Source organism: Ogataea philodendri (genome assembly GCF_020536065.1).
Source record: "Ogataea philodendri strain CBS6075 chromosome Unknown scaffold2, whole genome shotgun sequence".
NCBI lineage: Eukaryota > Fungi > Ascomycota > Pichiomycetes > Pichiales > Pichiaceae > Ogataea > Ogataea philodendri.
Window position 1 is genome coordinate 824,893 of NW_025764020.1, and position 13,214 is coordinate 838,106.

Sequence of the window (13,214 nt, forward strand, 5' to 3'; positions counted from 1 at the left end):
CGTGAAAATTATTTTGGTAGCTACTTACTCAGCACTGGTTCTCCAGTCAAGTAATTCTTTCTCCAGAATAAGCGAGTGTTCTTTTGCATCGTGGAGTTCGCGTATAGCACGCTTGGCGCTCAAGGTGGCTTCTGCCTCTTTTTGCTGTAGAGACTCCAAGTTGGAGTCCAGTCTGGTGACTGTTTCCTCCAATGTTCTGATCTCGTCCTTATACCGCGCGATCGTCGAAACTTGGATCTCATTACGGTGGTTGTAATCTTTAACAAGTCTCTCAAGGTTGTAGAATTTCTGATCTTCGTCTCTCTTGGTAGCATTCTGCAGATACACCTTCTCTTCCAGTTCCTCAACTCTGGCAGACCAGTGTTTCCGCTCGGCCTCCTTCTCCTTTTGATGCTCAACCTGGAGATCGTCCAGTTTGGCCTTCAGTTGTCTGTTGAACTTTGTCAACGCCTTGTTCTCTTCGATCACCATCAACGAGTCCTTTTGGAGCTCGTCCATCTTATTCTCGTAATCGTGGAGCTTCTCATCGTGGAGATCAAGTTTCTCCTTCAAGATCGAAGCCTCTTTACTGGACTGCTCCAGTTCACCGCGCAATTGAACAACAGTTGCCGCGTTGGTTGCATCGTCCTTGGCTTTCTCCAGATATCTGTCGAATTCGGCGGTTATGGCTGCAACCTTTGTTTCCAGCTCCCGTTTGGACTCCAACAAACTGTCTCTTTCTTGAAGGAGATCCTCGTTGGATGTCTTCAAAGCCTTCACTTGGGATGTCAATGTGTCAAGTTTCAACAAATGCTCCTGCTTCTCGGTGGTTAGCTTGTCATTCTTGTACATGGCTTCCGTCAACGTTTTCTTGAACTGTGCGTTCTCCTTCGACAGTTCCCCAATGGTAAACTTAGAGTTGCGGACCTCCTTCTTGGAAATCTCTAATTGCATAGAGATGTTTTTGATCTGCTTGTTGAGCTCCGTTTCCTTGTCCATCAGGGCAACCAGATCATCGTTCAACATCTTCAGCTCTTTATCCTTGGAATCAGAATGGCTCGATGACGTGGACATTCTGAGCTCCTCCGCGTTCTCGTGTTTGTCCTTTAATGCATTGTAGCTTTCTTGAAGCTTTCTTAGTTCAAACACTTTGTCAGATAAGTCTCTGTCGAGTTCTCTGATCTGAGAGTTGAGTTGTGCAATAGTCACATCGGAATCATGACATTCCTGTTGAGCCTTGGCGAGTCTCTGCTTTGTCTGGTTAAGTTCGTTTCTCAAAATCTCTTCCGCTCTTTTTGCGGTTTGAACAGCCACTTCAGCAGCCTCAATCTTGCTGTAGTAGTTCTCCGCCCGGGACTTGTAGAGCTCCAAAGAATCTTGCAAAGTCTGGTTCTTTCCAGACATGATCTGAAGCTTGGAGTTCAGTTGCGAGAGTTGCTCTTGTTGAGCAAAGTTGGCAGCATTCGAAACTTGCATTCTCTTCAACTTCGTTTGGGACTCGTTCAACATCGAACTCAATCTCAAATTCTCCTGCTTTGCCAGAACGCTGTCCTTGTCGGTGATTCCAATGTTTGCATTATTCTCGTGTTTCTGAGTAGCGTCCTTCAAAGGCATACTAGCAGAAAGGGAGCACTTCAATCTATCCTCCATTGACTGCAATTGGACCTCAGCAAGTTGATACTTAGTCTTGTAATCTGCATCGATCGGTTCAAGTCCTCTCGATTCTCTGATGCCATTCTTGTACTGGAGAAGCTCTTTCTGGAGCTCAATATTGAGTTTCTCAAGACGCTTGTTAGCTGCTTTTTCAACCGAAAGCTCTTCAGGGCTACCACTCGAAGAGATACCTCTGTCGGTAGTCAATTTTCTAATCTGTGCTCTCAACTGCCTGTTCTCGTATGCCTCAGAAGCAAGTCTTGTTTGGAGCAGCTCAAGTTCTGGTCCAGACTGTAGTTCCGGTCTTTGTGAGTGCTTCAGCTGGTACTCGGCGAGTTTGACATCCAAGTTTCTCTTGACCTTGTTCAACTGGTCAATTTCGGTTTTTGCCGATTTCAACTCCTGTGTCAGTCTCAAAGACTCCTTCTTACCGACCTCCACCTCTTGACTCATCTCCTTCAAAGCAGACTCAAGCTCCTTCAACTGTCTGTCGTACTTCTGTTTTCCTCTGTCAAAGTTGATCTCGTCGGTGATCTTGGCATCAAGTAACGTCTTGGCTTCCTTATACTCATGCATCAATTGTTTGTACTTGTTTTGCATATTCAAAACGGATAGATTTTCCTTTTCAGTTTCGACCTGCTTCTGCATCTTGGAAAGCTCTCTCTCTTTCTCTTGAGCAGCCTTGTGGATCTCCGAGCTTGCGTGCTTGCTCTTCTCAACGGTAGCCTTCAGTTTCTCGTTTTCACTCAAAAGACTCTTCACGCGCTCCTGTGTCTGTGCAAGATTGGTGGTCTAAAATAGTTAGTATTCAATCATGGACAATCGGTAAATTGGGAATTGTACCTTCAGGCTTCTGTGCCTTATTATACTTACTGCTTCTTGGAGCTTTTTATCAAGTTCTGAATCGTTGGACTTGATCTTCTGTTCAAACTTCTTAAGTTGTTCATCCTTCTGTGCAACCATTTGTTTCAGAAGCGTCACTTCTTCTTGCAAAGAGTCAGATCCTTTGCTATGACTCTCAACCTGTTGAGTTAAGAGAGCTATCTTCTCAGCCAATTCCAATCTTTCCTTTTCGGTGGAAGAGTTGGATGAATGGTGAATGTCCTCCAGCTCCTGGTACTTCAATTCTTTATCCTTCAACTGAGATTCGGTATTCACCTGTTTGACCTGAAGTTCCTCAAGTTGCTTCGATTTATCAGCTAGCAACTTCTTGTCAACTTCAATCGAAGAAGTGATGGCAGCCAGTTCAGACAAGGCTTGACTTTTTCCTTGACTTTCCATTTCCTTCTCTGCTTTCAAAACCTTGATCTCTTTCTCCAGTTTCTGGATCTTTTGATTAAAGTAGGACTGTGTAGAATCCGAATTCACAAGTAGAGGTTTGACTTGAGAAACAAGCTGGAACCATGGGTCGTTCGACAACTTGTTATAAGCGATGAAATTCTTCGCAATGACACGAGAAGCCTGAATTTTCTCAAGCTTGGCTTTACTATCCCTTCTCACGGATGCACCTCTAACAACTGCGTTGAAGTTGGTCATAATAACGGTCAGTCTGCGCGTCTTCTCTTTTTCAAGTTTTGCAAGAACACCATTTCTGAAGAATAGCTTGGTAGTACCAACTTTGTAAACTTCAGGATCGAGATGCAAGTCACTCAATATGATCTCACAGATCTCCTTGCTGCTTCTTTTGAAGCCCTTGGCAGAAACTGCATCGTTGGCCAAGATCTTATACGTTTCGGCAAATTGCTGGAACTCGATTCTGTTTGGATATCCAGATCTGGCAATACGAATACCTTCCAAGACACCATTGCATCTCAGCTGTTCCAAAACAAGCTTCTTGTCAAATTGATTAGGTGTCTTGCTCGTGTTCGGTAAGATGCATCTGACAAAGTGAGGATGAGTTGTGGAGAGCTGCTTCATCAAATCATTGAGCTGTTCTTTGTGCCTCTGAGCAACAGTTCTAAATCTTCCGCTTCTTCTAGCGGCTCCTCCTTTAACAGGAGAGTCAGAAACATTAGCCATCATCTGAGCCGAAGAATCAAAAAGATCCTGGATAAAAGAGTCTTTAGAATTGGAAAGCAACTCAACAAGAGTGTTGCTCAATGGATCCTTGTTCTTATCAAGCCACCCCTCAACTGAGTATTCAACTTGACCAGCATAATGTTTTATAATAAATCCGTCTCTCAACTTGTTAGGTCTGAATCTCTGGTTTTGCTTCTTTTTGTCCTCGCCCTTTGGTTCTAACTCCCTCTGAAGTTTCTCCAAGAAGGTGCTGTCGGATCCTTTAGGAACCACACATTCTTCGTCAAGTAGGGAAAATATTCCAATTTTGTTGGTAGCCGAGCTCTCGATCAGTTCGATTGTAGGTTTGAGTTCCTGTCCGAAGTCAACATAGTCCCAGCTGATTCCTTCTCTCAGATATTCGCTCTGTTCAAGAACAAACATGTGATGGTTGAAAAATTGTTGAAGCTTTTCGTTGGTATAGTTGATGCAAAGCTGCTCAAACGAGTTCTTTTCAAAAATCTCGAATCCGGCAATGTCCAGAATTCCAATGGAATTGTGGGCCTCGATGGAAAGCGTGGAGTTACGATCAAAATTGTCATTGATCTTGTCGACCAAAAATTGGAACAGACGTTCGTATAACGATTTGGAGAGAGCATCGATGGCGAATTTGGCTTGCGAAGGAGTGCGCTGTTGAGTAACAAACTCTCTACCGGCTTTCACCTTGGACGTGAGTAATCCGTTCCTGAGCTCGTTTTCTGGAACTCCCAAAAGATCGGCAACAACGTCAACAGGAGAATCATCAGTGAAAAATGCTTGTCTATCGTCTCTACCACTGTTCTTAAATGCGAGGTTACCAAGATGCAAAATGATGGCGATAATCTTGAAAACATGATTCTTTTCGTCTTTCGAAAAGTTGGTGACATCCAGAGCTTTCAACAACTGGTTGTACTCCTTTTTGTCATCAATTCCTTGGACAGAGTGGTTGGTATCCCGGAGGTAGCCATAGTTGTTGACACTGCGAGTCAACTTGAGCTTCTGTAACTCCGAATCAGAAGCACTTTTAATAAATTGGTAGAAAACGTGGTAGTTTCTCTCACTCTTGTCCTGTAGAACAACTCTCGATTTTTCCAATAAGTACCAGTCTATATGAGCACCAACAAGGTGCTTCGTGGAAGGCTGGATCTGGACCTTGACAAACTTTCCGAATCTGGAGGAATTAAGATTCTTAACCGTTTGTGCGTTACCAAAACTTTCCAAAATTGGATTAGCTTCCAAGATCTGGCTCTCGAGACTGTTTGATTTTGATCTGCCACCATTTGAGGAAGCGACTGCCAAAAGATACTGAATGACTTTTTTGGTGGTTTCCGTCTTACCAGCACCAGATTCTCCCGTAACGAGAATGCTCTGATCTTTGCTATCGGCCACTAAATTTTGGAATGCCTCTTCACTGGTAGCGAAAATATGAGGCTTTGCGCTTGATAAGGTCGGGGCCTCCTCCGAGTCTGACTTCTTCTCGACCGTTGAATTCTTGTAAAGATTCACAAAGCTTTTGTCGTAGATATTGAGCTGCTTGTATGGGTTCACAGCAACAAGGAATAATCCGGAACAGGTATAGATGGAGTCTTCTTTGTATCTGAGCATTAAGTTATTGATGACCGAAGGCTCATTCAGGTATGTCATCGAAGCCATATCCTGGCATTTATCAAATTGAGGAGGGTTGCAACGTTCGAGCTGATCGGTATCCAGAGTTATAGTATTATCCGAGTTTTCGGGTTTAACTTTGACTTGTTTTCCGTTATTTAAAGTGTCCACGATACGTCCCTTGACGAACGTCAACTGCGGGTCGGACAGCCAGACCTGGCTATCGACCAATAATCCGTTATCAGACATAAAGTGAAATAGGTTAAATTTGGAGGGGTTTGATCAATATTACTTGTATGTCGCGCTGAAATATAAACAATATTGTGAAGATCTTAAATTTGTTTATAGATTGCCGAATTGGTTCACGAGATAAATTTCAAAACAGCACAGCCTCAAGTTGTGAAAAACTAAAAGAAGTGGCAGTGCAAGGAAATATGGATGAAGAAATGAAATTGTCTGATTGGCCAAATCAACCTGACCAAAGATCACCTTACTATTTGCAACCACCCAAAATGAACAGGAACTACGTCGATTCCAATATGCTTTCTAGTATAAATTCAGTCTCTTATATAAATAAAGTCGACAAAGTGTCCATCTAATCGCATGCAGTCCTAATCCTTACAATAATCCAAGAACTATGCTTAGTATATTAGTTATTGTAAACTTCGTCTTCCTTGTATTCTAAAAGACCTGTTGTTTCTCCCCCTCACGCGTACTTGGTGTTCTTCATCGTTTAATTTTCCTTGAAAAGCTCCTCCTTCAAGTCAATTCCCAACTCTTCTCTAACATCCTTAAGCTCGTCGAGGTAAGCCTCGTATTGTTCTTTATTCTCAACCTTGTGTTTCAGACCTTCAAAGACTCTCACAGCAGTGGCGTAGTCGTTGACTCTTCTGCAAGCTCTCAAAGCCTTTTCAATCACAGCTGGGGATGGGACCAAGTCGTACGAGAAACAATTGTTCAAGACTCTCTGGACCTCAAAGAGATCGTAAGCCTCCTCAAACTCCTTCTCGTATCTGATAGAGAACTCTTCGAAAGTCTCCTCGTGGTGTCCAGCAGAGTAGTTTCTAATGCTCACCATCTGGAGTGGTCTCATAGGGCTAGCTCTGGAGACAAGACTCACATTTCTGGCGACTAATCTGCTGTTTTGTCTCAATGCTCCTCTGATGACGTTGGAAATCATTTCACTGAATGTTCTATCGTTTTTCTAAAAAATTTCCGTTGTTAAACAACAGTTAAAATTAACACTTTGGTTATTGGACAAAAAATTATACAGTGCAAAAGTTTTCAAAACCACGCCAGCAACTCGTCCTGATTAGGTAAGCATGAAATTTCCCCAGACTCTTCTAATGAGCTACGCTGCAAAGTTTCTTTGACGAGCAAGACACTAAGAGAATCTTTCTTCGCTAGGTAGGTTGGTTTGTCACTCTTGGTTCTAGTTCTAGGCTCATGGACGGATGAATCGAGTCAGTTGCTCCGATATTCGATCCCCTCGATCCCCGTGCGGGTTCTGCTTTTTTGTAGATAAACTACTTGCCGTGTCCACCTATAGAGTCTTTTCACAACTCCGATATAATCCAATCAAATTCTCATTGGATGCTATGCTTTCCACTGCTCCAATTGATTGATGAACGCGAATCAGGAAGCCTGAAAAGTTGCAACTTGATAAAAGTCTCAATAAACCCGTAGTTATCTCCATCGCGAAGGTTTGATTAAACCTCATTACCACCCTGTACTATGAAGACTTTAACCCTTGTATTTTCCGGCATATTACACGCTAAAATCAGCCGACGGCCTCGAAGACCCTTGGTCTTCCCTATATTTTTATGGTGTACGGATGTCTTTACACGTTAGTCAGCTATGTATTCATTTCTTCTGGCCTTGAGCGGCAACGGCAGCAGCACCTGCAGCTGCAGCCTCAGGATCCAAGTAGTATGAAGGCTTGGTTGGCTTGAGGTGTTCGTCAAGCTCGTAGACCAAAGGAATACCAGTTGGGATGTTCAAACCGGCAATATCATCGTCAGAGATGTTGTCCAAGTGCTTGACCAAAGCTCTCAGGGAGTTACCGTGAGCAGCAATGATGACAGTCTTACCAGCAAGCAGCTCCTTGGCAATGGTGTCTTGCCAGTATGGAAGCAATCTGTCGATGACCAGAGCCAGAGACTCGGTCTTTGGCAAAACGCTAGGGTCAACGTCTTTATATCTCTCGTCACCGGCTTGCGAGAACTCGGAGGAGTCCTCAATTGGTGGAGGTGGGACATCGTAAGATCTTCTCCAGGTCTGGAATTGTTCTGGACCGTACTGAGCCAAAGTGGCAGCCTTGTCCTTACCTTGGAGAGCACCGTAGTGTCTCTCGTTCAATCTCCACGATCTCACGACAGGGATGAACAATCTTCCAGCCTTGTCCAAAGCAATGTTGGCGGTTTGGATGGCTCTGGTCAACTTAGATGTGAAAAGGATGTCTGGCTTCAATCCAGACTCCTTGAGCAACTCTCCAGCTCTTGCGGCTTCCTTCTCTCCGACAGCAGAAAGAGTAACGTCAACCCAACCAGTGAAGAGGTTCTTTTCGTTCCATTCGGATTGTCCGTGTCTAACAAGAATAAGCTTTGGCATATTTGATTCTGTTCAAGTAATTGTGAAGAAACACAGTAATTTATATATCCATCAAATCTGGTCATCACACTGGAGGTTACAACTCCGGGAAATCCCGGTTTTACAGGGATATGGTGGCAGGATTAAAGGAGCCACCATTTTCTAACACTGTCCAATAGCCGACTAAAGCAGTGCATGAGGTTTCTGAGAAGTGTTGAAAGGCATATTGGCATCCTTCAGGTCGACCAGCGCCATGTCACGTTTCATTGAACAATGTAAAGTCTGGTGGATGTTTGACATGCTCGCGCAATTGCGGACTTCTTAAACTTCAATCTCGCAGACTGTGGTGAGTGTACAGTCTATGTTTTGTGTCTCCATCGGATCTTTTACTAAATGGAATCTCCAACGATCCGGAATCTGACACCCCTCATGGCATCCTCAAATTCAGTGCTCCAACGCACCCGTACACCGCCAGTCGCCAGTTAAAAACTGAAAACATTTGTTTTAAAATTATAAGCTCTGCCCAACACTCGTTCTTTGCGCAATTAGTCGTTGCATAAAGTACATCGATCTTTGAGCCGATTACAGACAAGCTCATGTTCAATTTCTCAAACAACGCCGGCCAGAACGGTCAGGCTGGCCAAGCCAATCAAACGTTCCAGTTTGGATCAAAACCTGCCCAAGACCAAAACGCTTCAGCACCATCCACGTTCAATTTCGGAAGTGGAAACTCTAATGATACGGCTGCAAGCAAGCCCGCGTTTTCTTTCTCTGGTAATAATAGCAACGCTGCTCCATTTGGAGCAGCAAGTTCAAATACAGAAAGCAAACCTTCACTTTTCGGATCAAGCACCGCTGCTCCAGCAGCTCAGCCTAGTCAATCTCAGCCATCTCTGTTTGGAGGTGCTTCCACCCCAGCTAAATCAGACGCCAAACCAGGTTTCTTCTTTGGAAACTCCAACAACACATCAAATAGTACGTCACTGTTTGGAGGACAGAAAACGGACGCCAAACCAGCAGGCTTCAATCTTGGGGCTTCGCAAACGTCTGACGCTAAACCACAGACCTCAGGAGGTCTCTTTGGCGGGGCACAATCCCAGCCAGCTGCATCTTCAACCGCTCCTGCAGCAGGCGGATTTAGCTTTGGTGCAAAAACGGACAAGCCAGCTGAATCCAAGCCTCTGTTTGGATCTACTTCTGCAACGTCTGGTTCAAAACCATTGTTTGGAGGATCTGATGCAACTGCCGCTCCTGCTGCTGATAAACCAGCCGAGAAGCCTGTGCTCTCTTTTGGAGCTTCATCCGCACAGCCAGCGGCAAGCAAGCCAGCCTTTGCGTTCGGTGCAACCAGCGGTAATAAAACAGATGCTCCAGCCCCAGCTTCATCTTCAGCTGTATCCACGACTTCATCTCTCTCTTTTGGCCAAAAGAAAGACGATTCAAAACCGGCATTTTCATTTGGGGAGAAGAAGGACGAGCCAAAACCAGCGGCCGCGCCAAGTTTCTCTCTTGGAGGTTCTAAGCCTGACGCATCGAAACCAGCCTCAGGCTTCTCCTTTGGAGGATCTAGTATAACAGCCAGTACTGGTGCTGCTAATGGAACAAAAGCTGAAGCCAAGCCCGCAACAACAGGATTCAGCTTTGGTACCAAGCCAGACGATAAAGCAGCTGCCACTCCAGCTGCCCCTTCTTCGTTTTCTTTCTCTGGAGCCAAGACTGAGACAAAGCCAGCAGCAACAGGTTTTAATCTGAACGTTTCGAAAGATTCTGAGAAGAAGGAGGATGCTAAACCAGCTGAGAAAAAAGAGGAGCCTAAGGCAGGAGGATTTGCTTCTGGCACAATTGACAAACCACAGGTGAAACTCGAAGATATCAAGCCACAACCTATGTCTATCAAGAACAAGACGCTTGAAGATCTCATAACTAAATGGACTAACCAGCTTTCTTCTTCAACCAAGATTTTCGAAAACTACAGCGACAAAATCAACCACTGGGACCAAGTTTTGGTGACATCGTCTGAGAAGATTTCGAAGTTGTACGCTGACTCATTGACGTGTGATCAGAAGCAGTCCAAAGTTGACCAGACCCTTTCATATATCGAAAAACAGCAAGAAGAGCTCGATAAACTGCTAGATGGCTACGAGAAACAATCGGAGTCGTTACTTGCTTCTGTTCAGCAGGTGAATACAACAAATGGTAACGAGAGAGTTTTCACCAATGATCAAATTAGAGAAAATTCGTACAGACTTGCCGAGAGTCTTGAGAACAAGCTTGATTCTTTGGGAACTAATTTCTCTTCATTAATTTCGGAAGTGAACGAGGTGAGCGATTCCTTTAACAGATCATTACTTTCTACGAGCTCCAAGAGCCTGGAAGAGAAGACCTCTCTTGAAGATATTCTGAAACTGTTGAACAACCATCTGGAGAGTCTTAACTGGATCGAGAAGAACGAGGGAATGTTGAAAGAGCAGATCGAAACGTTGAAAAATTCTACTGTGTAATCATGAATGCAGATATATCTTATTTCTTATCAGCTTTGAGTGCTTGTGAGACTTTGCTTGCCAATCGCAATTCAAGTCTTGTTCTGTCAAAATCTTTCTTCGGAGCTGGCGGTTTTTTAGTTTCCTTCAGTTGGGAGCCCTTAGATTTGTTCCATGATGTCGAGCGTGTCAGCAGATCTCTAAAAGCTGACGGTCTACGTTTCTTAACTGGGTTTGCGGTGAGAGTTCCCTGCTTGTCCTCTTCGTTTGATAGTCCAGAATATCTCTCAATTATCTTGGATCCCTGTGCTCCCAGGTCTTGGTCTGACAATTGAAACAGAACGATTGCATCGTTTGCCAGCTGCGAAATATCCAACGAAACTAAATCAGAGTCTTCGGACTGGTCCGGCTCTAGCTCAAATGAGTTGGAATGCTTGGCTTGGTGGTTTTCCTCGATGTATGTGAAAGAAAGTTCTTCTGTTGGAGAGCTAAGATCGTCGTTGACAAGTATCGCCGATGAAATTGGCTGTCTTTTGTATTTGTCGTCAATAGGATAGTGTAAAAGCAAGAACAATGCTTCCCCATAGTCAGAGATGATCAGCCTGCTCTTGATTATCGACAGGAGCAGAATAATCAAATATGGTAGCAACAAACTAAGATCCATCGAGTCTGAGTTTTGAGTGTATGAGAAAGCGATCAATTTGTCCCATAGTTCAAAAGAATTCTCCAGACCTATCTCTCTGATCAGAAGCAAACGAAAGTATCTAATGAGCCATATCGAGGAGTCGATCCGTAGCTTATTCTTCAACAGGTGATATTGATACTTATCAATCAGACGAAGCTTTAGATCAAATTTGATACTTTCTTGAAGTAGCGAGGTCTCGTCGTAGTATAGAGTGATCAATGTGCTCGAAAGCTTGTTGAAAATATTGAACACATCATGTGTCAAATACTTGGAGTCCATCAATGTTGCTACCTGTTTGGCTTCTGGGTCAGGGTCGACCAGCTTGTCGGCATTGATGGATTCTGTCTGAACAGCAATAAAAATGATCCCTGCCAGCTCGTGAAGTCCTTGTGAATAGTGGCCTCCGTTCAATTTCCACCATATGAATAGAATCTCAATCAATTGTTGTCTGTTGGAAATACTCTCGATGAAATATTCCTGCTTTTGAGGAAATAGCCTGTTTACGTCGGCTACTAGGCTCTCTAATGTCTGTATGTCTGTCGCTTTGTGTTTTTTCGGTCCGCTCAATGGATCGTGTTCAACACGTATCCTAGAGATTTTCATCTTTTTGCCAAAACTATCACTCAAATCACCTTCAATGGTGAGTTTTTGATAGAACTCATGATCCTCGTCCAGCTCGTTCCATGGAACAGGAAATTCGCTTCTCAAAATCTCGTAGTCTTTTCTATAATCCTTCAACCTGCTGAGTCCAAGATCTGCACAGTGTCCTGTGACTTGAAACGCAACAGTCTTCCAAAGCAATGACCGAGAAAAGTACGGTGCTTGGCAAGTGTATGCTCCAGAAATCGTGAGCTGTGGTAGCTTTTCGGCGGGCCACTTCCGCAACACGCGACGTATGCGCCTGATCGTGTAATTCTCGTTCATTGATAAACCATTCGAGATATTCCTGGTCAAATATATTTTCTGCTTACTTCAGCTATTTATCAGAATCCGATGAAATTAGTGAATGCGAGTCTTCGTAGATTGTCAACTCTGTGTCGTCTATCTCAGGTACCGGCTCTTCTTCCGTTTTGTAGACGATAACAACCAACACGGAACCCATAATGATGGCCGATCCCAAGAGAGAAAGAAAACTTGGCAAATGGTGGAAAATCAGGTATTCTAAAATGGTGGTGTAGATGAGCTGGGTATACGACATGGTCATTGCCCTAGATGCCTTCTCACGTTGTAGGCCCATGGTGGAAAGGTATTGCATCACAAACCCGGCAATCCCAACGGTCGTTAATAGTCCCCACTGCATCAGGGTGTGCGGCATCTGCAATGGTAGCCGCAACACAATTACTCCTGTGAGAGAAAAGATGAACGTCACTAGCGAAAAGAAGGAAACAGTGATGACAGGATGTGCATTAAAGCCAATTACTCTCATTGCACATGTTGATAGTCCCGTTCCGAAACATGAGACGAGCGCCTCACACGTGCCCAAAAGTCGAAGTCCCGGAGACAGAGATTCTAGAGATCTATTGCCCCCTGAGGAGCTTTTAGGAGTGCTGGAAGCATGGTTCGGGTCGCCAAATATGAACGTGGGCTTGGCAACAAGCACCACACCTAATAGCGCAACCATACCACAAACTGCCTCCAATCGAGTATACCTTTCTTTCAAGAAAAGATAAGCCATCCACGAGCTTATCGTGGGGCCCAGAAATGTGATAACCACAGTGTCGGAGACTGTAAGGTACATCAGAGCGAAATATTGGCCTGCCACCCCGAAGAAACCACCGACTCCTCGCATCACCATGTACTTGCGGTAGCCCTTCGGTCCAAGTGGAAAATCAGGATGATTCCAGAGCAGAATGGTGCAACAAACATATGTGATGAATGTTCGGATCACCAGGATATGTAATGGATGAATCGGTGGAGAAAAGTTCTTATCGAGGAGCAAAAGCTTGCAGAAGAAAACCATGAAAGCGTTGAAAAGTGTTCCCAGTAAGGAAAACACAAGTCCAATGTTGGGCTTCACATATTGGTGATAAAATGTCGACATCATACGTTGCACTCAAGGACGGTTGTCATTCCAACGGCAAAAAAGGGATATATGGAAGATTGGGAACCTGATTTCGGTATTTTAAAAGCATCTCTGCACCAACTGTGGTACAATAGAACGATTACAGATGATAAAAAAAAAATTA

At 44.1% G+C, this 13,214-nt stretch overlaps 10 protein-coding genes across 10 annotated transcripts; 4 read left to right on the plus strand and 6 right to left on the minus strand.

Annotated features, from left to right (window-relative positions):
* Window positions 1–24: 24 nt before the first annotated feature.
* On the minus strand, window positions 25–5,523 carry OGAPHI_004259 (uncharacterized protein; the record flags this gene model as incomplete). Its single annotated transcript, XM_046205318.1, has 2 exons — window positions 25–2,397; window positions 2,476–5,523. The coding sequence occupies 2 exons, from the start codon at window positions 5,521–5,523 to the stop codon at window positions 25–27; spliced, it is 5,421 nt and encodes a 1,806-aa protein (XP_046061274.1).
* On the plus strand, window positions 3,271–3,768 carry OGAPHI_004260 (uncharacterized protein; the record flags this gene model as incomplete). Its single annotated transcript, XM_046205319.1, has 2 exons — window positions 3,271–3,500; window positions 3,588–3,768. 2 exons carry the CDS (start codon window positions 3,271–3,273, stop codon window positions 3,766–3,768), a joined length of 411 nt encoding a protein of 136 aa, XP_046061275.1.
* A 484-nt stretch (window positions 5,524–6,007) lies between the features above and the next one.
* Window positions 6,008–6,454, minus strand: OGAPHI_004261 (uncharacterized protein; the record flags this gene model as incomplete). Its single annotated transcript, XM_046205320.1, has 1 exon — window positions 6,008–6,454. The coding sequence occupies one exon, from the start codon at window positions 6,452–6,454 to the stop codon at window positions 6,008–6,010; it is 447 nt and encodes a 148-aa protein (XP_046061276.1).
* Window positions 6,455–7,108: 654 nt separating this feature from the next.
* Window positions 7,109–7,890, plus strand: OGAPHI_004262 (uncharacterized protein; the record flags this gene model as incomplete). Its single annotated transcript, XM_046205321.1, has 2 exons — window positions 7,109–7,133; window positions 7,247–7,890. The coding sequence occupies 2 exons, from the start codon at window positions 7,109–7,111 to the stop codon at window positions 7,888–7,890; spliced, it is 669 nt and encodes a 222-aa protein (XP_046061277.1).
* Window positions 7,138–7,884, minus strand: OGAPHI_004263 (uncharacterized protein; the record flags this gene model as incomplete). The annotated part of the gene is made up of 1 exon (XM_046205322.1): window positions 7,138–7,884. One exon carries the CDS (start codon window positions 7,882–7,884, stop codon window positions 7,138–7,140), a length of 747 nt encoding a protein of 248 aa, XP_046061278.1.
* Window positions 7,891–8,459: 569 nt separating the features above from the next.
* On the plus strand, window positions 8,460–10,364 carry OGAPHI_004264 (uncharacterized protein; the record flags this gene model as incomplete). Its single annotated transcript, XM_046205323.1, has 1 exon — window positions 8,460–10,364. The coding sequence occupies one exon, from the start codon at window positions 8,460–8,462 to the stop codon at window positions 10,362–10,364; it is 1,905 nt and encodes a 634-aa protein (XP_046061279.1).
* OGAPHI_004265 (uncharacterized protein) lies at window positions 8,747–9,784 on the minus strand (the record flags this gene model as incomplete). The annotated part of the gene is made up of 1 exon (XM_046205324.1): window positions 8,747–9,784. One exon carries the CDS (start codon window positions 9,782–9,784, stop codon window positions 8,747–8,749), a length of 1,038 nt encoding a protein of 345 aa, XP_046061280.1.
* Window positions 10,365–10,383: 19 nt separating the features above from the next.
* On the minus strand, window positions 10,384–11,952 carry OGAPHI_004266 (uncharacterized protein; the record flags this gene model as incomplete). The annotated part of the gene is made up of 1 exon (XM_046205325.1): window positions 10,384–11,952. One exon carries the CDS (start codon window positions 11,950–11,952, stop codon window positions 10,384–10,386), a length of 1,569 nt encoding a protein of 522 aa, XP_046061281.1.
* A 52-nt stretch (window positions 11,953–12,004) lies between these two features.
* On the minus strand, window positions 12,005–12,823 carry OGAPHI_004267 (uncharacterized protein; the record flags this gene model as incomplete). The annotated part of the gene is made up of 1 exon (XM_046205326.1): window positions 12,005–12,823. One exon carries the CDS (start codon window positions 12,821–12,823, stop codon window positions 12,005–12,007), a length of 819 nt encoding a protein of 272 aa, XP_046061282.1.
* Window positions 12,207–12,698, plus strand: OGAPHI_004268 (uncharacterized protein; the record flags this gene model as incomplete). The annotated part of the gene is made up of 1 exon (XM_046205328.1): window positions 12,207–12,698. The coding sequence occupies one exon, from the start codon at window positions 12,207–12,209 to the stop codon at window positions 12,696–12,698; it is 492 nt and encodes a 163-aa protein (XP_046061283.1).
* Window positions 12,824–13,214: the final 391 nt, after the last annotated feature.